The sequence below is a fragment of the Nomascus leucogenys genome, chromosome 12, assembly GCF_006542625.1.
Source record: "Nomascus leucogenys isolate Asia chromosome 12, Asia_NLE_v1, whole genome shotgun sequence".
Classification (NCBI taxonomy): domain Eukaryota; kingdom Metazoa; phylum Chordata; class Mammalia; order Primates; family Hylobatidae; genus Nomascus; species Nomascus leucogenys.
In genome coordinates, this window is record NC_044392.1 from 49,624,037 (window position 1) to 49,650,883 (window position 26,847).

A 26,847-nucleotide genomic window follows, 5' to 3' on the forward strand; every position below is an offset into this window, starting at 1 on the left:
ACTGCAGCCTCAACCTTCTGGGTTGAAGTGATCATCCTGCCTCAGCCTCCCAAGTAACTGGGACTACCGGCATTGTGTCACCATGCCCAGCTATTTTTTCATTTTTTGTAGAGACAGAGTCTCAGTATGTTGCCCAAGGTGATCTGAAGTTCCTGGCCTCAAGCAATCTTGCTGCCTCAGCCTCTCAAAATGCTGGGATTACAATGGAGTGATTGTTTTTTTCTTTTGGTACTTTAAAAAAATAAACAAATAAAAATAAAAAAAAATCGGCCAGGCACAGTGGCTCACGTCTGTAATCTCAGCACTTTCGGAGGCCAAGGCGGGTGGGTCCTGAGGTCAGGAGTTCAAGACCAGCCTGGCCAACATGGTGAAACCCCGTCTCTACTAAAAATACAAAAATTAGCTGGGCGTGGTGGCGGGCGCCTGTAATCCCAGCTACTCGGGAGGCTGAGGCAGAGAATTGCTTGAACCCGGGAGGCAGAGGCTGTAGTGAGCTGAGATCGTGCCACTGAACTCCAGCCTGGGCAACAGAGCAAGACTCTGTCTCAAAAAAAAAAAAAAAGAAAAGAAAAGAAAAGAAAAGAAAAAGAAAAGAAAAAAACAATCCACCCAGAATTCTATACCCTGAAAAAATCTTTCAAACATAAAGGTGAAATGAAGACTTTTTCACATTAACAAAAGCTAAGAGAATTCATTGCCAACAGACCTGCACTATTAATGCAAGAAATATTAATGCAAGTTCTTCAAGCAGAGGGAACCTAATGCCAGACAGAAACTAGATTTACACAAAGGAATAAAGTGCATCAGAAATGGTAAATATGGGCTAGGCATGGTGGCTCACGCCTGTAATCCCAGCACTTTGGGAGGCCAAGGTGGGCAGATCACCTGAGGTCAGGAGTTCATGACCAGCTTGGACAACATGGAGAAACCCCGTCTCTACTAAAATTACAAAATTAGCCGGGCGTGGTGGCGCATGCCTGTAATCCCAGCTACTCGGGAGGCTGAGGCAGAAGAATTGCTTGAACCTGGGAGGTGGAGGTTGCAGTGAGCCAAGATCGCGCTATTGCACTCCAGCCTGGGCAAAAAGAGCGAAACTCCGTCTCAAAAAAAAGAAAGAAATGGTAAATATGTGGTCAAATATAAAATAACTCTTTTCTCATGTTTAATCTCTTTAACGCCAGGCGTGGTGGCTCATGCCTGTAATCCCAGCACACTTTGGGTGGCCAAGGCTGGAGGATCACTTGAGCTCAGGAGTTCGAGACCAGCCTGGGCAACATGATGAAACCCCATCTCTACCAAAAATACAAAAAATGAGCTGGGCGTGGTGGTGCACACCTGTGGCCACAGCTACTCAGCAGGCTGAGGTGGGAGATCATTTGAGCCTGGGAGGCAGAGGTTGCAGGGTGCCAAGATTGCACCACTGCATTCCAGCCTGGGTGACAGAGTGAGAGTCCACCTCAAAAAACAAAAAATAAAAAAAAACCCAACTCTTTAAAAGGCAATTGTTAAAGCAAAGATAACAATGGATCATTAAGTTTATAACACATATAGAAGTCAATGTATGACAACAACAGCACAAACGATGGCAGGGGGGAAATATACTCTTGTAAGTGTCTTAAATTATATATATAGTGTGTGTTTGTGTGTGTGTGTGTGTGTGTGCGCGCGTGTATGTGTGTTTGTGTCTGTGTCCAGCCTGGGCAACAGAGAGAAACCTTGACACACACACGCGCACACACACACACACACACACACACACACAAAAGGTTTTATGCAAAGTATCTTCTATAACTACAACGGGGTAAAATTAGAAATCAGTAAGAGAGGGAAAGCTAGCAAATTCACAAATTTGTAGGAATTAACATCTGACGGGGGGACAAAATGGCCAATACAAATATATATTATATATTTATATATTATAAAATTAGATATATTAGATATACTTACCGATATACAGTGTTACACTATATATAATATATATACTATATATTATGTATATACAACTACAAATTCAAATATATAATTTGAAGGTAAATGTTCATAAATTACAGATATATACTGTAAACCAAGAAAAAAACAAATTATACCTAATAAAACAATAGTAGAGATAAAATAGAATCATTTAAAAATTATCAATCCAAAAGAAGGTAGGAAATGAGGAAAAAAATAAATAATGATGCAACATAGATAGCAAAGAACAAGATAGTAGATTTAGCCTAACTATAGCAATAATTATACTGAAGGTAAGTAGTCTACACATTCCAAATAAAAACATTGCCAGACTGGATAAAAAAACAAGACCCAGACCTAAGCTTTCTATAAGAAACCCAGTTTAATTATAAATATATAAATAGGTTAAATGGAAAAGATAGCAACGAAAACAATAACCGAAAGAAAGGTGACATGGCTACTAGTGGCTATATGTTAGTGGCTCATATGTTATATGAGAGAAAGACTTCAGAACAAAGAATGTTACCAGGGATAAAGAGAGATAGATATATGACAGATACAGACTTATAATATATAGAGATAAATAATATTAAAGGGATCAATTCATCAAGATATAATATTCATTATACATAAAGAAAAACCTGACAGAACTGAAAACTCCATTTCAACTAGTGCATACACTTCCTGTAGACCAACCCTTCCACTGTAACAACTATAAATTCTGGACAAACTACAAAAACAATTATCTGAGGAGTCTGAATTACACACTAAAAGCAGGCAAACTGTGGAGGGGACTCAAAACACGGAGCAATGATGCACAGGGCGGGGTACACTCCTGCATTAAGAGGGCTGTGCCCTGCTTGTGGGCATAAGTTACAAAATAGCACCATTTAAGTAACTAAAACTCAAAACTGACATCTTTCTGGCTCAAACATACAGGGAAAAGATTCTAGGTAACCATGGCTGCTACCAGAGTGAGTGGAGAATCCAAGACAAGAGAAAACCAGAGAAGGTGATCCTTAATTCTAAGAATAAATACCACATGTATCTCAGACTAATCCCTTCTTGAATGTATACAGACTCAAAGTAGCACAGCAAAGGCTGAAAGAATTAAACTGAGATTTGAAGTTTAATCCACAGAAGGCAACACAGCTTACATCTTATTGCCAGCTAAAACAAAAACATCAATACTCCTCAGAGGAATATTACAGAACCCAGAGTCTCCACAATGTAACATTCATAAATATGCAAGATACAATCCAAAATGACTCAATATACAAAGAACCAGGAGAATATGACTCATTCTCAAGGGAAAAGACATTTAACAGAAACCAATCCCAAAATGACACAAATGTTCAGACACATAAGGAACAGACCAATGAAACAGAGTAAAAAAGTTCGGAAATAGAACCACACATAGTCAATTGATTTTCCACAATGATGCCAAGATATTTCAATGAGGAAAGAACTTTCTTTCCAACACAGGTTGCTGTGAAACAACTGGATATCCATATAAAAACAAAATCAAAAACAAAACCTTGACCCTGGTCGGGCACAGTGGCTTACACCTGTAATCCCAGCACTTTGGGAGGCCGAGGTGGGTGGATCACCTGAGGTCGGGAGTTTGCGACCAGCCTGGCCAACATGGCAAAACCTCATCTCTACTAAAAATACAAAAATTAGCCAGGTGTGGTGGCACATGCCTGTAATCCCAGCCACTCAGGAGGGCTGAGGCAGCGGAATCGCTTGAACCTGGGAGGCAGAGGCTGCAGTGAGCCAATATTGCGCCACTGCACTCCAGCCTAGCTGACGCTCAAAAACAAACAAACAAAAAACTTTGACCTTTGCATCACAATATACAAAATAAACAAACAAATAAATAAATAAATAAATAAATCCCTCAAAATGGATCACAGACCTAAACATAAGAGTAAAAACTATGGTACAGCCACTTTGGAAAACAGTTTGGCAGTTCCTCAAAAGGTTAAACCTAAAGAGTTACCGTATGACCCAACAGTTCCATTCCTAGGTATATATCCAAGAAAAATGAAAACACATTATCTACACAAAAACGTGTACACAAATGCTCATAACAGCATTATTCATAATAGTCAAAAGTGGAAAGAACCCAGATGTCCATCAATTGATGAATGGATAAATAAAAGTGGTATATCCATATAATGGAATGTTAAAATGAAGTACTGATGAACGCTACAACTTGAATAAGCCTCAAAAATATTACGCTAAGTGAAAGAAGACAGTTACAACAAAAACCATGATTCCATTTCTGTGAAATGTCCAGAATACGCAAATCTATAAGACAGAGGATAGATTAGTGCTTTCCTAGAATTGGAGGGGATGGGAGGTTTGGAAAATGATGGCTACAAGGAATGACATTATTTTTGAGGTGATGAAAATGTTATAAATTTGTTTTATGCTTCAAAAGTGCTAACTTTGAGTCATAAGACATGTAAGAAGTTGAAATCAAGGTCACGTCCTAAAAGTAGAGCAGACTGGATGTTGAGACCTTTTGGGATTACCTAAAACCTTGGGAACTTGAGAAAAGGAATGAAATTACTAATTGTACTTTTATCTATTTTTTTTTTTGAGACGAAGTCTCACTTTGTTGCCCAGACTAGAGTGCAGTGGTGTGATCTCGGCTCACTGCATCCTCTGTGAACACACTAAAAACTAAATTGGCCAGGCGTGGTGGCTCAAGCCTGTAATCTCAGCTCCTTGGGAGGCCAAGGCAGGCAGATTACCTGAGGTCAGGAGTTCAAGACCAGCCTGACCAACATGGAGAAACCCCATCTCTACTAAAAATACAAAATTAGCCGAGCGTGCTGGCGCATGCCTGTAATCACAACTACTCGGGAGGCTGAGGCAGGAGAATTGCTTGAACCCGGGAAGCAGAGGTAGCAGTGAGCCGAGACTGCGCTATTGCACTCCAGCCTAAGCAACAAGGGTGAAACTCTGTCTAAAAAATAAAACAAATAAAAAATTAAAAAAACCCTAAATTGTGCACTTTAGGTGAACTTATGGTATATAAATCATATCTTAATAAAGTTCTTATGGCTGGGTGCAGTGGCTCACACCTGTAATCCCAGCACTTTGGGAGGCCGAGGCAGGCAGATCATGAGGTCAGGAGTTCAAGACCAGCCTGGCCAGCATGGTGAAACCCCATCTCCACTAATAACACAAAAATTAGCTGGACGCAGTGGTATGTGCCTGTAGTCCCAGCTGCTGGGGAGGCTGAGGCAGGAGAATCGCTTGAACCCGGGAGGCGGAGGTTGCAGTGAGCCGAGATCGCACCACTGCATTCCAGCCTGGGTGACAGAGGGAGACTCTGTCTCAAAATAAATAAATAAATAAATAAATAAATAAATAGCCAGGCACACTTGCTCATGCCTGTAATCCCACCACTTTGGGGGGCCGAGGCGGGCAGATCACTTGAGGTCAGGAGTTCCAGACCAGCCTGACCAACATGGAGAAACCCTGTCTCTACTAAAAATACAAAATTGGCCGGGTGTGGTGGCACATGCCTGTAATCCCAGCTACTCTGGGAGGCTGAGGCAGAAGAATCACTTGAACCCAGGAGGCAGAGGTTGCAGTGAGCCAAGATCATGCCGTTGCACTCCACCCTGGGCAACAAGAGCGAAATTCCGTCTCAAAAAATAAAATAAAATAAAACAAAAACAAAAAATAGGCCGGGCGTGGCGGCTCACGCCTGTAATCCCAGCACTTTGGGAGGCCGAGGCAGGTGGATCATGAGGTCAGGAGATCGAGACCAACCTGGCTAACACAGTGAAACCCCGTCTCTACTAAAAATACAAAAAAATTAGCTGGACATGGTGGCAGACACTTGCAGTCCCAGCTACTCAGGAGACTGAGGCAGAAGAATGGCGTGAACCTGGGAGGCGGAGCTTGCAGTGAGCCAAGATCGCACCACTGCACTCCAGCCTGGGCGACAGAGCCAGACTCCGTCTCAAAAAACTAATAATAAATAAATAAATAAATAAAGTTCCTACAAAAAAAGATAGCCGAAACTATAAAACTGTAAGAAAACATAAAAGATTGGTGTCCTTGGGTTAGGTAGATTTCTTAGAACACAAAAAAGCATTATCCATAAATTTAAAAACTGATAAACGAGACTATACCAAAATTTAAAATTTCTGTTCCTTGAAAGATACTGTTTTAAAAAATGAAAAGGCAAGTCACAAACTCAAATATTTACAAAACATCTGAGTCCTTTTTTTTTTTTTTTTTTTTTTTTGAGATGGAGTTTCACTCTTGTTGCCCAGGCTGGAGTGCAATGGCACGATCTCGGCTCACTGCAAGGTCAGCCTCCCGGGTTCAAGTGATTTTTCTGCCTCAGCCTCCCGAGTAGCTGGGATTACAGGCTCCTGCCACCATGCCCGGCTAATTTTTGTATTTTTAGTAGAGACGGGGTTTCACCATATTGGCCAGCCTAGTCTTGAGCTCCTGACCTCAAGTGATCCATCGACTTCAGGTGATCTGCCCACCTCAGCCTCCCAAAGTGCTGAGATTACAGGTGTGAACCACTGTGCCTGGCTTATCTAAGTCCTTTTTCAAGCTACTGGAAAATATATCATATATATATCTGATATATATGATACATACATATATAATCTGATATATATGATACATACATATATGTCTGATATATATGATACATACATATATATCTGATATATATGATACATACATATATGTCTGATATATATGATACATACATATATGTCTGATATATATGATACATACATATATGTCTGATATATATGATACATACATATATATATATATATATATATATATCTGATAAAGGACTTGTAGAGCCAGAATGTATAAAGAACCCCTACAACAAAATAGTAAGACAAACAACCCAATTTTTTAAACGGGCAAAAGAGTTAAACAGCTACTTCATCAATAAAGATACATGAATGGCCATTAAGCACACAAAAAGCAGCTCATCATCATGAGTCATTATGTAAATGCAAATTAAAACCACAGTAAGATATCACTATGTCCATGAGAATGGCTAGAATGAAAAAGACTGAAAATATCAAGAGGTTATGGAACCACTGGAACTCTCCACTGCATATGAGAATGTAAAAATGAAATAGCCACTTTGGAAAACTGTTCGGCAGTTTTTTATAAGGTTAAACTTACACTTACCCTGCAATTCCACTTCTTGGTATATACTCAAGAGCAATGAAAACATATGTCTACATAAAGACCTGTACATTTAATATTATTTCATGGCAGCTTTAGTCATACTAGTCCAAAACTGGAAGCAACCCACATGTGCATGAACAATGAAAGGATGAACAAACTGTAGTAAATCTATACAATTTGGACTACTACTCAGCAATTAAAAAGGGACAAATATTTGGTATAAATAACAATGTATGCCAATCTTAAGGACTATACTAATTGAACAAAGCCAGATACAAGAGAGTACAAATGGTATGATTCCATTTATTTGACATTCTGGAAAATGTAAAATATGGTGACAGTAAGCTGATCGGTGGTTGACAAGGGCAGTGGTAAGGGGTGAGGACTAACTGTAAAGGGCATGAGGGAACTTTTGAGGGTATGAAAATGTTCTAAATCTTCATTGTTCTGGTGGTGGTTATAAGACTATGTACATTTGTCAAAACTTGTAAAAGTGGAGACTTAACATGGATGAATGTTAATATAGGTAAACTATGTTCAATAAAGTTGATTTTTAAAGTACAATTAGTGGGCTGGGCACAGTGGCTTATACCTGTAATCCCAGCACTTTGGGAGGCTGAGGCGGGTGGATTACCTGAGGTCAGGAGTTCGAGACTAGCCTGGCCAACATGGTGAAACACCATCTCTACTAAAAATACAAAACAGCAGGGCGTGGTGGCGTGCACCTGTAATCCCAGCTACTTGGGAGGCTGAGGCAGAATTGTTTGAACCCGGGAGGCAGAGATTGCAGTGAGCCAAGATCACACCACTGTACTCCAGGCTGGGGGACAGAGTAAGACTTCGTCTCAAAAAATATATATAATAAAAATAAAAATAAACAAAGGTACAATTGGTAGTATCATTCCTTTTCTCAAGTTTCCAAGGTTTTAGGTAATTCCCAAAAGGTCTCAACATCCAGTCTGCTCTACTTTTAGGATGTGACCTTGATTTCAACTTCTTACATGCCTTATGACTCAAAGTTAGCACTTATGAAGCATAAAACTCTAAATTCTGTGTGTGGTTCTAAGACTACAGAAGTCCATGCTGAAATAAAACCTATATGCCATCATCTACAACTAATTACAGATGCAACCAAGCATTATTTGATCCTCTGCAACTTTTTTAGCTTCCTTGCTTTTCTTATCTCTTCACTAAAAAGAATTTACCATAAATGTTTAGTAGCTCATTCCTATGCAGAGGATAAATCTCAGTTTTAGAGGCTAACTTTAGTCAACTGTTAAGCTTTAAACACCTGTAGTCTGTTTGCCAGCATCTAACATAACCCACTGCATTTTCTACTAAGAATAATGAACATTTCTCATTATATCAACACTCCACAAATAATTAAAGGCAAATAAAGCATATTGCAACCAAAAGAAAAATTAAGTAGACTGAGCTATCAGTGGCAATTAGGCTTTGAAGAACAAACAAAGGCATTCAGCAAAGGGGCTAGCACACATCACTAAAAATTTAAGATGGGCTTTCCTACATAACTACAACAGCAACAGATTAGAAATGTGTGAAACAGCTCATGGGAATTGCATTCAGGAAACTCGTGGGAAAAACCACAGTTAATCATTCACATGGGATATCTCCAAAGAAAATGAAAAGGAACATGATGTGGAAAGAAGAGTAGAGACATCTAAGTTCTGAAATGGGCGAACCTCTCTATTACCCAAATATCTTGAAGGACATCATCCTTTTAAATTAATCTTGCCTTATAGCACCACAGAATCAACAGTAAATAAGAAACTACTATTAGCAAAGAGATACGGCAACAAACAAAAGAACAAACAAAAAAAACTAAACAAACAAAAACTCACACGTTTACAACAAACCAGAATGCAAACTTGAAACTATCTAAAAATAAAATGGAATTATACTCAAGCTGAGTAGGACTCTTTTCCATTACTGTAGTTCACCCCCTGCAATAAATCAGGGTCAGTGTCTTTTATTTATGTGTGAACTCATCCTCCTGGTAGACAAACTGACCTAGGTTGCAGTCTTTTATCTACCACTATAATAGTTTCATAATTATAAGACTAGGGGAAATAAAGCTAGATGTTTGAGGATCGAGTTGGGCTGACACTCACCACAAACTTCTCACCATTCTGCTCCACATGTTTGTATCTGGGGACCGATATGGGCACTGCTTGCTTTTCTGTGTAATCATAAAATGATTGTCCCAACGAGTCGTCACTGGGATCTAGGTTATCTGCCTCATGAGGAGGTACAGATAACACTGTCAAGATCAATTCCTTCTCGCCTGCTCGAATCAGGTCCACCACCTGCTTGTGTGTCGCCCCCTCAACATTCACGTGGTTCCTAAGGGGAAAAAGGGAAAAAGACAATCCCATAAACCAGAAGGGTCCAAACACCTTGTAGCTCCACCCTCCTGCCCCCACTCCAGAGTCACACGGTATGAACCACGAAGTTAAAAGATTAATTTGGTTCCAGAAAAGTTGTTTATGTTTTAACAGTTTCTAATGTGAAAAACTTTGTGAACTTACGGCGGAGGAAAAAATGGAAAGAGGTGAGAAGACCTCCCCTTCCTCTATACTAATATCCCACACATAGCCTCAGGAAAGCACATGGAAAGAGGCTGAAGCTGAGGAGGAAACAAAGCTTTTTCAGTCAAACAGTCCAATTTCCTCATTCTAACTAAGCATGTATACAATTCAATCAAAGTGGCTTTTGACAGCCCTGCCACTTAAATTGTACTTTGTCCTTTTTAAACCTCACAGGAATTCTGTTAAAAGAACCTTCACAAAATACATTCTCTTAATTTGTAAATAGAGACTCAAAAAAAGTTATGACTGAAGATAATTCCTTTACATTTACATCCAATTTCTCTCCATATCTCAAATCAGTCAACTTAATTTTCCTTTATGCCAAGTTTCATTACTTTGGGAGCTAAATGGTATTACTCTTCACATACACTAGTTTCCAATTCAATTAACCTCTTGGGATTCCATCAACTTTTTTCCTGCTCTATGCTATCTCATTTAGAGTCCTGTATAATCAGTCCAAACTAAAAAATATACACCTATAATTATATAGTCAGCCTACTAATTTTCCTTCCTGTTTTGCTGTGTACAAACGGCTGAAATAAGGCAAACAAAGTACAAGGTTTAGATGAAGTATTTTGTCAAGAAAGATGCTGAGTCTCACAAAACTCACTCAGCAAACCAAACTACCTTCCAGAATGCTGATCCAGCTGCTCTCTCAGCAAAAACCACTGGGCAGCAGGCCTGGAGGTTCCCTCCCATGGCTATCCCAAGAGAGGTAGGAAATACACACCTGACCTCTAATCAATTTAACATTTAAAGCTTATCTACCCTTTAGAGTTAAATTCTTTTTCAGTCCTGTTCCAAACCATTAGGGATTTTCCTTCCTGAAAAATGATACTAAGTTTAGTAACAAGCCTTCCATAAACTTTTCAGTCACTGAAATTGTCTCTGTCAGAGTCTGATATCTGAAATATCCATTTATATAAACAGAACAGTCAGGAGATCCCCCAGCTAGCCTCTTGGGATTTAATTTAGGGTTTAACAATCTAGCCAGTAAATTCAGCACTCCTGACATTTCACATCCTACAAGTCTAACTTATATACAAAAAAATCAGTAATTTTACGATAAGCTAGCTATAGAAAAAAATAAAGAGCCCTTTTCACTGATGGAAACTTGGGCTTTATATTCATTCAGTCAGACTTGTGATCAAAAAACATGATCGGGGCCGGGCGAGGTGGCTCAAACCTGTAATCCCAGCACTTTGGGAGGCCGAGGCGGGCAGATCACAAGGTCAGGAGATCGAGACCATCCTGGTTAACGTGGTGAAACCCCGTCTCTACTAAAAACACAAAAAATTAGCCGGGCATGGTGGCGGGCACCTGTAGTCCCAGCTACTCGGGAGGCTGAGGCAGGGGAATGGCATGAACCCGGGAGGCAGAGCTTGCAGTGAGCCGAGATCACGCCACTGCACTCTGCACTCCAGCCTGGGGGACAGAGCAAGACTCTGTCTCGGAAAAAAAAAAAAAAAAAAAAGATCAACTCTGATCATACACCAGCACGGTAAAATGGAAAGAAAATGGGCTTTGGAGCTAGTTACAGGAGTTTAAATCCTGATCCTGCCTATTAGTACCAGAATTGGTCTTGACTGAGTTTTTAACCTTTCTTAGCCTTGCTTTCCACATCTGTAAATGGAGACAATAAGTTCCTAACAGAGCTGCTGTGAAAATTAATGTAATAAAACATGTAGAACAATTCCTAAACATTTATTCAGAAGGTTGAAGAAGTAAAGAGGTACTATGTATATAGATTTTGATTAAAGAAGAAATGGAAATCTTAAGTAAGGAACTGGCAAAAGATTTGATCTAAGTATTTGGCCTTACTAGTTCTGAGAAAATTGATGGTATAAGAAAAAAATGAAAAAGCAAGTTTAGAAATCACCACACAATCTTATAAAACCCTAGGAACCTTAGCTAACTCATGAATATTCTTTTTTTTTTTTTTTTTTTTTTTTTTTTTTAACACAGTGGCAAAAGCTGACACCTTAAAGACTGGCCAAAATACCAATATCTTGGATACAGGCTGGGCACAGCGTGGCTCACACCTGTAATCCCAGCACTTTAGGAGGCCAAGGCAGGTGGATCACTTGAGTTCAGGAGTTTGAGACCAGCCTGGGCAACATGGTGAAACCCCGTCTCTATACAAAATATACGAAAAGATTAGCCAGGCCTGGTGGCACGTGCCTATAGTCCCAGCTATTTGGGAGGCTGAGCTGGGAAGATCACCTGAGCCTGGGAGTTCAAGGCTGCAGTGAGCTAGATCATGCCACTGCACTCCAGCCTGGGTTACAGAAGAAGATCCTGTTTTTTAAAAAATGAAATAAAATAAAATCTTAAATACCAAAACAAAATTTCTGTTAATGCAATCAATTTTATGAAATGCACATTTGTGAAAAATAAAAACTGATGCTCAAATCTTACTTTTCGGTTCCCTAATTTTTTTTCCTTTAAAGAATTTTTTATCTAGGGCACTCTGTTGGTAGACTTGGGAGTCACTGGATCTACAAAATTTGTATGTAAAATTCTTTTTATGTGCCTATTATGCATTTTTTTCTGGGGAGTTTCCCTAGCTTTCATCAGCTTCAAAAAGGAGTATATGAACTCCAAAAAGATTCAGAACTATTGCTTTCAATACACACCTCCAACCATTCAGTTTTCAAATCAAAATACACTGTTCCTTGGGTCACTCACAAAAATAAACCCTGAAAATCGTCAGAGAAACTTAAGTAGACTTATACCAAGAGCAGTCAGGGAGCAAGGGAGCTCACTGAGGTTTCACTTCTTTATTAGTAAGACCAAGTTTCAGACTGACTATAATTCCAAAAACCTCTTTTAAAAAAAGACAGGAAAAAACTTCCAGTGTCATATTCTAAACAGACTTGCTAATATTTATCTGGTTCAACTCTAGAAGGAATGCTATACATTCCACGACTAACTACAAAGTGGAAATTCCTTCATTCTTCAGAAAATGAAATAAGGTCAGTAAAAACCCCAGGATGTCTGATTTGAAAAAGGGCCCTCCTTCCTCAGGAATTAAGAGGTCTTCACAGTCACAAAAATGTTATGTAATTTTTTACAAGAAGGCTACTATACCAGACTCAAATTCGGTGTGGCCCAATACTTTGTACAATTCTGAAGACATAAATTAATGCAAAATATAAATTCTTCAGTAAGGAGAAACTTTCAGCAGTACAGACTTCAGGTTCAAAGTATGGGTTTGGGAGACAAACAGACTTGGGTTTGAATACGAATTGTGCTGTTTAACGGATAAGCCCTTAAGTAAATTACTTTATCTCATTAAATCTCAATTTTCTAATCCATAAAATGGGATTAATATCATTGGCTAATGGAGTTGTTGTGAAAATTAAAATGAGATGAAGCTCTAGAACATGGTAACTACTCAATAAATGGTAGCTGTTTGTGTTATAGTATTTGTATCAATTGGGCAAGCAGGTTGGTAGTATTTTCACCTCCTTGATGATACAAACCTTTTCTACCAGCAATTTCCCTTGCCTTTCAATTCTGTCTTTGTAACGTAATCTAGCTGGAATTCATTTGAAAATAAATAATTAAGCTCTCAACCAATGATAATGGGGTTCACAGATAGCCAGCTTCACAAGACCACTGGATCAGTGAAGCACTAATTCTCTTATCACACAAAAGTACTGACTGCCCAGTAGGATCTACCAATATATACTGATTTTATACAGAAAGGCAGCAGCTTAAATACATCATCAAAAATGTCTAACACATATGCGATTAAGCAAATACAACAAAATGTAATTATAGAATCTAGGTGATAGGTATACAGGTATTCACTGTACGATTCTTTCAATTTTTCTGTAGGTTTGAAACTTCATAATAAAATGAAGGAAAAAATTAAGGGGGCCAAAAATTCCAATAATCCACAAATAAGATGAAAATTTTGTTTAGTTATGCAGATGATATCTAATTTATGTCTCTGGCATTGTAAAGATACACTTGATAATTTTAATAAAATACTTACTTTTACATAAGACCAACATTTGGCCCCAATAGAGAGGCCTTAAGCTAGCTAATGGGAGCGGCTTCAAATAAGACTTCTATTCAACCAAAGTTGGCCAGCTAGGGAAATTGCAAAGCTAACACAAACATTCCCAAAAGCAGGAGAAAAAGCTGTAGTCAGGATTTGTATACCACTTGTGAAGGAAGCTATACACAATGAAAACTAGGTATAAATGGAAATATGACAAACCCAATCACTATATATACCACAGCAAAAAACCATTCTACATAGTAAGCAAAATACTATTTTGACCCTCTGTGACATGCACGAAAGTAATAAAAAAGTAATTAGTCTCTCAGAGGCAGCCCATTAAAAATAGATAATAAGTTCCTATAACTGCAAGTGCTAAGACATACATTTCAATTTTGTAAATGGCTATAGGTCTACACAATGGCTACATGTCTATAAGAATGGCTAAAACAGAGAGGCAATACCAAGTTTTGCCAAAGATGTGGATGGAACAAGTGCCATTCTTATATACAGCTGATAAGTGCATAAAACAAAAACAATCTAGCAGTTTTTCATAATGTTAAGCATACATTTACTACAAGACCCAGCAATTCCACTCCTAGGTATTATCCAAGAGAAAAAAAAGAAAACACATCTACACAAACAACTGTAGTTGAATGTTCACTGCAGCTTTATTCAAAATAGTACATAACTAAAAACAACCCAATGTCTATCAAAAAGCAAATGGATAAACAAGTTATGGCATATTCATAAAGTGGAGTATCACACCAATAAAAGGAAAAAGGAATAAAAAGGAAAAACTACTCATATCCCCAACAACATAGATAAATCTCAAAAATACACTCAGGGGGAGGAAAGTGAGACAGAAAAGAATCTGACTGATTTGACTCCATTTATTTGAAGTTCTGGAATAGGCAAAACTATTCTTTAGTGGTAGAAATCAAATCACTTGTTGTCTGGAGGGGAGGGGATAGTACTGAATGCAAAGGGGTACAAAGAAACTTTCTTACATATCACGCCTGTAATCCCAGCACTTTGGGAGGCAGAGGCCGGGGGGATCACTTGAGCTCAGGAGTTTGAGACCAGCCTGGGCAACACGGCGAAACCCCGTCTCTACAAAAAATACAAAGAATTAGCTGGGCATCCTGAAGCAGGCCTGCAGTCCTGGCTACTTGGGGACTGAGGTAGGAGGATTGCTTGTACCTGGGAGTCAAGGCTGTAGTGAGCCAAGATCTCACTGCCACACTCCAGCCTAGGTAACAAAGTGAGACTGTGTCAGGAAAAAAAAAAAAAAAAGTGATGGAACTATGTCTTGACTGGTGTGGTGGTTAAATGGATGTATACTTTTGCCAAAACTCAAACTCTACACTTCATATGTGTGCATTTGACTGTATGTTAATTACGCCTCAGTAAAGTTTACTGGCCAGGCGCGGTGGCTCAAGCCTGTAATCCCAGTACTTTGGGAGGTCGAGGTGGGCAGATCACGAGGTCAGGAGATCAAGACCATCTTGGCTAACACGGTGAAACCCCGTCTCTACTAAAAATACAAAAAAATTAGCCGGGTGTAGTGGCGGGCGCCTGTAGTCCCAGCTACTAGGGAGGCTGAGGCAGAAGAATGGTGTGAACCCAGGAGGTGGAGCTTGCAGTGAGCCGAGATTGCGCCACTGCACTCCAGCCTGGGCAACAGAGCCAGACTCCGTCTCAAAAAAAATGAAAAATAAAAATAAATAAAATAAAAATAATTATTATATAATATCCACATCTGTGAGTGTGAAATAGGAGTCCACCATCTGGGTGAAAAGCATAACCCCTATTCTACTTTTAGATTACTCTGAATGTTTTGCTATTGTGAATAAATTTGTTAAATATCTAGTAGATCAATCTGTACATACCTGCAGCATAAAACTGCTTAAATAAAATACATGCTTTTTCCTTCACCTCCTGTATCTTGTGGAAAATAAGCTAAACTTTGGCTATTTCCAAGTCTTACAAGGTTATTTCATGGAAGTAATGAAAAGAAAATTAAGCCACAGCTAGTTTACCCCTACTTCTGCTTTGGCTTGTCTTAATCTCCCATAAACAACAGGACACATATTTCAAACCTAGTATAGTTAAAACCTCAGCAACGTGGCCGGGCACAGTGGCTCATGCCTGTAATCCCAGCACTTTGGGAGGCTGAGGCGAGCAGATCAGAAGGTCAGGAGTTCAAGACCAGCCTGGCCAACATGGTGAAACCCCGTCTCTACTAAAAATACAAAAATTAGCTGGGCATGGTGGCGCATGCCTGTAATCCCAGCTACTTGGAAGCCTGAGGCAGGAGAATCGCTTGAAACTGGAAGGCAGAGATTGCAGCGAGCTGAGATCGCACCACTGTGCTCCAGCCTGGGCAACGAGAGCAAAACTCCGTCTCAAAAAAAAAAAACAACCTCTGCAACAAATTATAAAGTTAAGTCAGATAACGGCAGCATCTCTCAAGTTTATCAAAGCCATAATGTAAGGGACAAAAGTTAAATTCACCAAACACTGCAAAAATACCATTATAGTACATTACAAATATAATTCAGATTCTTTTTCTTAGGAGGCCTAGATTTCACTTGTTAGATTTTTAAGGGTCAGGCACAGTGGCTGACACCTATAATCCCAACACTTTGGGAGGCCGCAGTGGGAGGATCACTTGAGCCCAGGAGTTCAAGACAGCCTGAGCAACATGGTGGGACTCTGCCTCTACAAAAAATATTTTAAAAATTAGCTGGGCCTGGTGGTACACACATATTGTCCCAGCTACCTGAGAGGATTGCTTGAACCCAGGAGGCAGAGGTGGCAGTGAGCTGAGATTGCGCCACTGCACTCCAGCCTGGGTGACAGAGGAGACCCTGTCTCAAGGAAAAGAAAAAATTTAAGCATTTAAGATTGTAAAGCATTTTCTTCTGACCAAGTATTTGAAAAGTAATTTGTTCAGCCAAATAATATCCAACATTAGAGAAACCTTTAAAGACACTGAAGTACATCAAACATATGGACTATAAACATCTTAAAAATATTTATGAAAACTATATGCAAACATGGAAAAGTTCTTATGTTAAATGCAAAAACGAAGATTACAAATTGTTTATATTTTAGCCCATAAGGCACATTATGTAAAATACAAAAATAGTTGAGTTAGGGTGACTGGAACTATGTTTAAAACTTTAACACAGCTATTATATCATCTCCTCAATTATACCGAGCTTCGTAAATGAACTCCCTACCTTCTCCACAACATATCTTCTTTAAAATTAGGACATCTCTGAAGTTGAAGGAAAAAAGACCCCTGGCATATGAGAAGAGGGACATTTCCTTTGACTTTTCACTGGTTCACTGCTTAGTTGTTCAGTACAACTGTACTAGAAACTACACTGTAAAGACAAGGAACTACTCTAACAAAATGTAAAGGTCTGTCCTTTCTAATTTTTGCAGTTAAATCATCTGACTGGTTCAGTTTGTCTCCTTTTCATCTAACTCTGCCTCCTTGCTATCTTACTTAGGCAAACAAGTTGAAGAATATTCTTGTTTTTGAAATGGAGTCTCGCTCTGTCACCCAGGCTAGAGTGCAGTGGCACGATCTCGGCTCACTGCCAGCTCCGCCTCCCCGGTTCACGCCATTCTCCCACCTCAGCCTCCTGAGTAGCTGGGACTACAGGCACCTGCCACCAAACCCAGCTAATTTTTTGTATTTTTAGCAGAGACGGGGTTTCATCATGTTAGCCAGGATGGTCTCGATCTCCTGACCTCGTGATCCACCTGCCTCGGCCTCCCGAAGTACTGGGATTACAGGCGTGAGCCACCGTGCCCAGCCAAAGAATATTCTTATTGACTAATTGTATAAGCAATCATACCATACTTTGCCCTTAAACTCTTGAGATATAAGATTAGACATGTGTAAGCAATGAATGCAGCCAAAATAGGTGAAGCTTGAACAGATCTAAACAAAATTTCCATTCTGGATCACTAAATATCAAAGACATTTGGAATGTTGTTTTAGAAATAATATTTTGCACCTCACATCTTACAGCATCTTATTTATTGATGTATGATAAAAGCACAACAAGAGAAAGTAAATGGCCAAAGTTTTCCAAAATGCTTGCATTTTCTAATAAATAGTAAAACCTGGTCAACAACTTTTAAAATAAAAAATTATTATCTTAATTATTTATAATATCAACTTTTATCATCTAGAATATGAGATGGTTTTATAAATAGGTAAAATCCTTTGGAAAGTAATTTCACTGGCAATATGCATCTAAAGATATAAAAATGGTCATAATATTTTAACTAATAATTGTATTACTGAGAATTTATCTTAAGGCAATGACCAAAATATGAGCTTCATAAGGGCAAAACTTTTACAATGGTATGCAGAACACTCTTACGCATTTCTTGTAAGAATAAATGAAATAATCCCAAACACAAAAAAGTTTTTTTTTTTTTTTTTTTTTTTGAGACAAAGTCTCGCTCTGTCGCCCAGGCTGGAGTGCAGCGGTGCAATCTCGGCTCACTACAACCTTCACCTCCTGGGTTCAAGCAATTCTCCTGCCTCAGCCTCCTGAGTAGCTGGGATTACAGGTGCACGCCACTATGCCCTGCTAATTTTTGTATTTTCAGTAGAGACAGGGCTTCACCACGTTGGTCAGGCTGGCCTCACAAAAAAAAAATATATATATATGGAACAGTGGCCGGGCACATTGGCTCACGCCTGTAATCCCAGCACTTGGGGAGGCTGAGGCAGGCGGATCACCTGAGGTCAGGAGTTCGAGGCCAGGCCTGGCCAACATGGTAAAACCCTGTCTCTACCAAAAATACAAAAAATTAGCCGGGCATGGTGGCATGCACATGTAGACCCTCAGGAGGCTGAGGCGGGAGAATCGCTTGAACCCAGGAAGCAGAGGCTGCAGTGAGCTGAGATTGCCCCACTGCACTCCAGCCTGGGCAACAGAGTGAGACTCTGTCTCTGAAAAAAAAATATATATACACACACATATATACACACACATATATACACATATACATATGTGTATATACATATATATGCACATATACATATATATGTATATGTGTATATATGTATGTGTATATATGTGTGTGTATATATATGGAACACTTCACGAATTTACGTATGATCCTTCCACAGGGGCCACGCTAATCTTCTCTGTATCGTTCTAATTTTACTATATGGGCTGCTGAAGCAAGCGCCTAAACACAAAAAAGCTAAGCACAAACATATCCATTATTATTTAGGTTGTTTCCAAATTTGTTTTTATAAAAAGTCAATAGGGGGATGAAAATCTAAGAAAATTGTAGTACAATAATTTAATAAACTAGAAAGCAAGCATGTAAAATTGTAAACATGAAGAACAAATTAATCTAGAAATGTTTGAGCCAATGCTGCCTAAAAGTGGATTACAAAAATGCAAATCTACAAAACTTCTAAAAGATAACACAGGAGAAAATCTAGGGGGTTGGCAATGAGATCTCAGCTACAACACCAAAAAGCATGATCCATGAAGGAAAAAAATTGCAAAGTTGAACTTTATTAAAATTGAAAACTTCTGCTCTGCAAGAGATACTGTTAAGTGAATGAAAAAACAAAACAGACTAGGAGAAAATATTTGCAAAACACATATCTGATAAAACACTTGTATCCAAAATATCTAAAGAGCTATTAAAACTCAACAGTAAGAAAACAAACAACCCAATTTAAAAATGGGCAAAATATCTGGACAGATACCTTACCAAGGAAGATATACAGATGGCAAATAAGCATATAAGATGCTCAATATCATTCATCATCAGAGAACTGCAAATGAAAAGAAGATACCACTACACGCCTATTAGAATGCCTAAAATCAAAAAAACTGACAATACCAAATACCAAATGCTGGTGAGGATGTGGAGCAACAGCAATCCTCATTCACTGCTGGTGGGAATACAAAATGATACAGTCACTTTGGAAGACAGTTTGGCAGTTTTTTACAGTCTTACCACAAGATCCAGCAATCACATTCCCACGTATTTACCCAACTGAGCTGAAAACTTACATCTACAAAAAAACCTGCACGTAAATAAATGTTTATGGCAGCTTTATTCATAATTACCAAAAAACTGTAAGTAACCAAGATGTCCTTCAATAGATGAATAAACAATCTGTGGAACAGCCATACAGTTGAATATTATGCCTCTAAAAGAAGAAATGAGCTATTAAGCCATGAAAAGGTCGGACGCAGTTGGCTCATGCCTGTAATCCCAGTACTTAGGGAGGCCAAGATGGGCGTTTCACCTGAGGTCAGGAGTTTGAGACCAGCCTGGCCAATACGGTGAAACTCCATCACTACTAAAAATACAAAAATTAGCTGGGCATGGTAGCGGGCGCCTGTAATCCCAGCTACTCAAGAAGCTGAGGCAGGAGAATCGCTTGAACCCAGGAGGTGTAGGCTGCAGTGAGCCAAGATTGCACTACTGCACTCCAGCCTGGGCGACAGAGTGAAACTCCATCTAAAAAAAAAAGTCATGAAAAGACATGCAGGAACCTTAAGTCCATGTTGCTAAGGGAAAGAAGCCAGTCTGAAAGGCTACTATATATGTATTATTCCAATTATATGACATTCCAGAAAAGGCAAAGATCAGTGGTTACCAGGGGCCTGTGGAGAAGACAAGGATGAATTGGCGAAGCACAGGGAATTTTTAGGGTAGTGAAATTATTCTGTATGATACTGTAATGGTGCATATATGACATAATGCATGTCAAAATCTATAGAACAGAGAGTGAACCTTGGCCAGGCGCAGTGGCTTACACCTGTAATCCTAGCACTTTGGGAAGCCAAAGCGGGTGGACTGCTTGAGCCCAGGAGTTCGAGACCAGCCTGGGCATCTCTATTTAAAAAAAAAAAAAAAAAAACAAGAACAGTGTGAACCTTAATATATGCAAATATTTTAAAAATCAGTTAGTAGGTTGAAAGAATCCCAGACTGTGACAAGAGAACCTAACTGTATTTCATAGGTATTTTTAAAAACCTCACTAAAGTGAGTAGAGGAAAAGTTATGGATCTAAGTGACTGAAAAGGAAAAGAGTCTATAAGACTAAACACAAAAGGGACTACCAATAAGTACTGTACTTTAGTCAATAAAGTTGTTTTCCACGAGGGTACTCGTTAACAATTCTGATACTGCTCAACAAGTGTACTGGAATTGAACAATTAAGTAAATGGGTGGCAGATGGGAGAAGCCAAGTTTCTCACTGTGGGAATGGAAATGCACAGAAGATTAGCAAGGGGAGGAGGCTAGAATAATCCATGTGGTAATGCAGTAGAGATGAAGAATCAGAACTCATGTTTAATTTAATATAATACAGAGGGTTACACAGAGAAGTATATACACAAGAGTTAATATACACACACAAATTTCTTTGCTGTCAGCCGAAATGGCCTAAAAGAAACCACACCCTAATGCCCAGAATGCCCAGATCTTGGTCTGTAAAACCAATAAAGGAACCAGGGACCTTTAAATAAATGGTTGATTCTAGGACTACAGCAGGAAATATACAAGATGAGCCTGGAGCACTTTATAGTATTAGAAAACAAAACAAAAACTATCTTGTCTCTCTTCAGTCATGATTTAGTGTAACCACTGCCCAACCTTAGCAACTGCCTAAATACAAGTGAGCAGAAAACAACAATCTCAAAGTTATAGGGTCCCAAAATTTCAATCATTTCAGTTTTCTCTTCTTCATTTTACATTTATTTATTTATTTATTTAGACGGAGTCTTGCTCTATCGCCCAGGCTGGAGTGCAGTGGCGCAATCTTGGCTCACTGCAACCTCTGCCTCCCAAGTTCAAGTGATTCTCCTGCCTCAGCCTCTCAAGTAGCTGGGACTACAGGTGCGCGCCATCACGCCCAGCTAATTTTTTGTATTTTCAGTAGAGACAGGTTTCACCATGTTGGCCAGGATAGTCTTGATCTCCTGAATCTCATGATAAAACAGTATTCTCTTCCTGATTTTTAAAACCATTATCATAAAACATCCTTTTTTTTTTTTTTTTTTTTTGAGGAGTCTGGCTCTGTGGCCCAGGCTGGAGTGCAGTGGCACCATCTCGGCTCACTGCAAGCTACACCTCCCGGGTTCACGCCATTCTCCTGCCTCAGCCTCCAGAGTAGCTGGGATTACAGGCACCCACCACCACGCTTGCCTAATTTTTTCTATTTTAGTAGAGACATGGTTTCACCATGTTGGCCAGGATGGTCTCGATCTCCTGACCTCGTGATCCGCCTGCCTCAGCCTCCCACAGTGCTGGGATTACAGGCGTGGGCCATTGCACCCAGCCCAATCTTTTATTATTTATTTATTTTGTGTGTGTGTGTGTGTGTGTGTGTGTGCGTGTGTGTGACACAGTCTCACTCTGTTGCCCAAGCTCTGGAATGCAGTGGCCTGATCTCGGCTCACTACAACCTCTGTCTCCCAGGCTCAAGCGATTCTCCTGCCTCAGCCTCCCAAGTAGCAGGGATTACAGGTGTGTGCCACCACACCCAGTTTTTGTTGTTTTTTTTTTGACACAGAGTCTTGCTCTGTTGCCCAGGATAGAGTGCACTGGCGTGGTCTCGAATCACTGCAACTTCCACCACCCCAGTTCAAGTGATTCTCCAGCTAATTTTTGTGTTTTTAGTAGAGACGGGGTTTCACCATGTTGGTCAGGCTGGTCTTGAACTCATGACCTCAAGTGATCTGCCCCTTCGGCCTCCCACAGTGCTCAGATTACAGGCATGAGCCACCGCACCTGGCCAGATTCAACCTTTATACCAATATTTTTTTATTTATCTTTTTTTTTTTTTTGAGACAGAGTCTTGCTCTGTCACCCAGGCTGGAGTGCAGTGGCACAATCTCAGCTCACTGCAACCTCCACCTCCTGGGTTCAAGCAATTCTCCTGCCTCAGCCTCCCGAGTAGTTAGGATTACAGGTGCATGCCACCACACCCGACTAATTTTTGTATTTTTAGTGAAGACGGGGTTTCACCATGTGGCCAGGCTGGTCTCAAATCCCTGACCTCAAGTGATCTGCCGCTTCAGCCTCCCAAAGTACTGGGATTACATGGGTGAGCCACAGCGCCTGGCCTATACCAGTATTTTTAAAGCACCTACGTCCAAAAATTTAACACTGGGCAAAAGTGCATATTAATAACAATAAAGTTTGCCCCTGGCAAAGCTGAGAAACTGAGAAGTATGTTAATTGGCATCTGGTCTTCCCAAAAAGGAAAAAAAAGAATAAATAACTTGTCAAATAAGTTGCTTACCATCACTGGGACTTTTTACCTTTGACTGGGTGTTCTATTTACAAAGAATGCTGCCTGAGGCAGAAAAAGTACAAGTAAGACTCATCTGTTCTTCAACCTTAATACCTCCAGCCAGAAGTAACAAGAGTTTATTACTGGGGAAGAAAGAATTAGATTCCTCAAACCTTCTAACTCCAAGGCAATCAGTATACAAATATAATCAATAAATGAATCATCCTTGTCATTCAGAGAAAAAAGTACAATAAGGCTTAAGGATTTAAGATATTTAAAAAATAAATATAAAAATATAATCAAGCTGGCCGGGCGTGGTGGCTCATGTCTGTAATCCCAGCATTTTGGGAGGCTGAGGCAGGTGGATCACCTGAGGTCAGGAGTTCACGACCAACCTGATCAATATGGTGAAACCCCAATCTCTATTAAAAATACAAAAATTAGCTGGGCATGGTGGCAGGTGCCTATAGTCCCTGCTACTTGGGAGGCTGAGACAAGAGAATTGCTTGAACCCAGAAGATGGAGGTTGCAATGAGCCGAGATCACGCCACTGCACTCCAGCCTGGGCGAAAGAGCAAGACTCCATCTCAAAAAAAAAAAAAAAAAAAAAAAAAAAAAAAATATATATATATATATATATATATATATATAATCAAGCTATTTAGGAAAAAAAAGCTCATTTATTATCTGATCATTACCTGTAAAGCCAATGTAACCACTTGTCACCAAGAATAAAAATAAACCTGTCCATTTCACTCTTAGTAGAATACAAAATTCCAGTCTTAGAATTTTAGGCCAGGCCGGGCGCGGTGGCTCACGCTTGTAATCCCAGCACTTTGGGAGGCCGAGGCGGGCGGATCACGAGGTCAGGAGATCGAGACCACGGTGAAACCGTCTCTACTAAAAATACAAAAAATTAGCCGGGCGTGGTGGCGGGCACCTGTAGTCCCAGCTACTCGGAGAGGCTGAGGCAGGAGAATGGCGTGAACCCGAGAGGCGGAGCTTGCAGTGAGCCGAGATTGCGCCACTGCACTCCAGCCTGGGCGACAGAGCGAGACTCCGTCTCAAAAAATATATATATATATACATAAAAATTAGCCAGGTGTAGTAGCACATGCATGTGGTTCCAGCTACTTGGGAGGCTGAGGTGGGAGAATCCCTTGAGTCCAGGAGATCGTGGCTTCAGTGAGCTGTGATCGCACCACTACACTCCAGCCTGGGCAAGAAAAATAAATTAAATTTAAATTTAAAAAAAAAAGAAATGGGAAAGAAAGTTGCTAATAGCCATGATGATTTTCCTAAAGTAACTCATTTTCCTTCTACACATTTCTGAGGATCCCCCACTCAGTTGTTCACCACCAAAACACAACTAGTCCTAAATCATTTCCCAACTTCAACTCAGTGTTTGAGAGCTGCTACATTTTGAATCATTGTCAACATGGCCAATTTAAATGCTACTCCCAAATGATTTTAACTTGGTATACTGACCACAGTGAAAGTTAATTAAAGAATAAAATATACTTGTTTTATCAATAACCTTGGTTTGCAAGTCAGGTAAATCACCAAAGGAAAAAAAAATCTTGATTTTTTTGAAGTTCTATTTCACTACTATTTCTGAATTACTACATAATGTAATTAAAAGCATTACTCCTCACGTGATCTGGTAAATTTGTTCTGGGGCCGCAACCTGAACCCTGAATCTCAACCACCCATTTCCTATACATTCAATTAATCCCAAGTGGTCCTGTACATGAATGTGAATAGATAGTGTAATCTATCATAACAACTGAAAAAAACAGCTGAAATACCTTCATTTATGAAAGATAGTCTTTACAAATTAGTAACAAGATATACTTTTGAAGGGATATGACCCTTTGACGATCAAATACCATCTTTTAATCCAAATTAAATTTGAGCAATTTCTTTTGGAAATGAGAAACACAGACTACAATTTCTGTAAGTCTGTAGTCCGTTCCAACATATTGAAAGAGAACAAAGGTACAGTCGGACCTTTTCCAAATCAGGAATATAAAAGATAACTGGGTAGGACAGGGAAATCTAAAATAATCTACTAGCACATAACTCACAAACGAAACTTCAGTGTCACATTTCCTTGATACAAAACCTCAGGTAGAGAGGACAAAACTCATTGCTGTTTCCAAGTAAAGACAGAGGCAGGAACAAACGTTCTAGATGATTAAACTGATCAGCAAAATAAGTAGAAAAAGTTTCCAAAATTCTCAGAGGCCAGCATGTTTTCCAAGATCTCCAAATATTCATTTAATCAATCTCCCAATTTTTAAAACATAATAAATAAATATAAATAAAACTAGATCGACACATAGATATAAAAGTACTGTGGTATTTGCGGGGGGAAGAGACAACCTTCCTAGTTAATAATCTTATTGAAGTTCTGTAAGAGTAATCAGCCTCTTGAAAGCAGCTGGGAGAGCATGCACCAAAGCAGCTGACTCTCTGCAGACTGCCTGTACTTTTCCAGAGGGAAGTAAGCTAATTCCTTGTGTATCAGGCCTGTAGAAAACATAGGCCTATCATTCTGGTCTTGCTCTGAGGTTTGACATGAGAATCTAAAAAGTTTCAGATAGCTTAAGCAAAAACAGACCATTTCTTAAAACATGTTTTCGTATCAGTGGAAGTTCACTGAGGAAGTACACGTAAGAGTACTCAAATACAACTCCTTATTCAGCAACTCAATACCTTGCAGAGAGGCACATTACCTCAACTATTATGAGAACCTTATTTAGTTGGCAGGGAGTAATAAATAATAAACAAGAGACTACACACATACTACCTAGCATTTGACTAATACCATATCACAAAATTTAACCCTGGAGTACTAATATTATGAAAGCAAAAATTCACTTCGTGGTCACCACCAAGTCTTAAACTTATTTGAAGGAGCTTCACATGAATTTTCATTTTGAAGGTAGGTATTAAGTGTAAACTTTAGTACCACATTAAGTTTCCCCCTCTGTCTTCAGTCCACTCAGCTCCCAACATGCTGTATGCCAAAATAAAAGATTTAAATTAAAAGACGCATCTTCGGCCAGGTGCAGTGGCTCATGCCTGTAATCCCAGTACTTTGGGAGGCCGAGGTGGGTGGATTACGAGGTCATGAGTTCAAGACCAGCCTGGCCAGCATGGTGAAACCCGGTCTCTACTAAAAATACAAACAATTCAGCTGGGCATGGTGGTGCACACACCTGTAATCCCAGCTACTCAGGAGGCTAAGGCAGGAGAATTGCTTGAACCTGGGAGGCTGAGGTTGCAGTGAGCTGAGATCGCGCCACTGCTCTCCAGCCTGGGCGACATAGCGAGACTCTGTCACCAAAAAAAAAAAAAGAAGAAGCATCTTCAAATCAGAGAAGCAGACTTGGAGGAAAGTATAGCTAGAACACAACAGGCTTGTAGCACACAAGGATGAAAGTTATCAATTGTAAACACAATAGTAAGTATAGTCATTTAAAACATAAGAGAAAGAGGATAACTGAGAAGCTGGATTCGATTGTGAAATAAAATACAAACACAAGTTGAAGGCAACCAGCTCCTCACCAGCTGTTCCCAGTTCTGGGTATCAGAGCTTAGTTGTTCTTAGTTCCCTTCTTTATATAGTACAAGACAGTCCAAGAGACTAGATGGCTCTGAAATTATTCTAATAGTGATTTTCCTCTTTCGCCTTGGAAAAGTTATTCAACTTCTTCTGGTAAGTAATTATATAAAACTAAATTCACAGGAAGTCCTGGGTATTA

At 39.5% G+C, this 26,847-nt stretch overlaps 1 protein-coding gene and 1 non-coding gene across 3 annotated transcripts in view; both read right to left on the reverse strand.

Annotated features, from left to right (window-relative positions):
• The window catches only part of SNX27 (sorting nexin 27), an 85,377-nt gene that overhangs the window by 50,288 nt on the left and 8,242 nt on the right, over window positions 1-26,847 (reverse strand). For both annotated transcript variants that reach the window (XM_030824533.1, XM_030824535.1), the window contains exon 2: window positions 9,279-9,510. In XM_030824533.1, the coding sequence (XP_030680393.1) occupies window positions 9,279-9,510 (232 nt within the window). The remainder of the gene's footprint in view (window positions 1-9,278; window positions 9,511-26,847) is intronic.
• On the reverse strand, window positions 18,890-18,996 carry LOC115837717. The gene has a single exon (XR_004032776.1). It is a non-coding gene; the product is annotated as a U6 spliceosomal RNA (small nuclear RNA).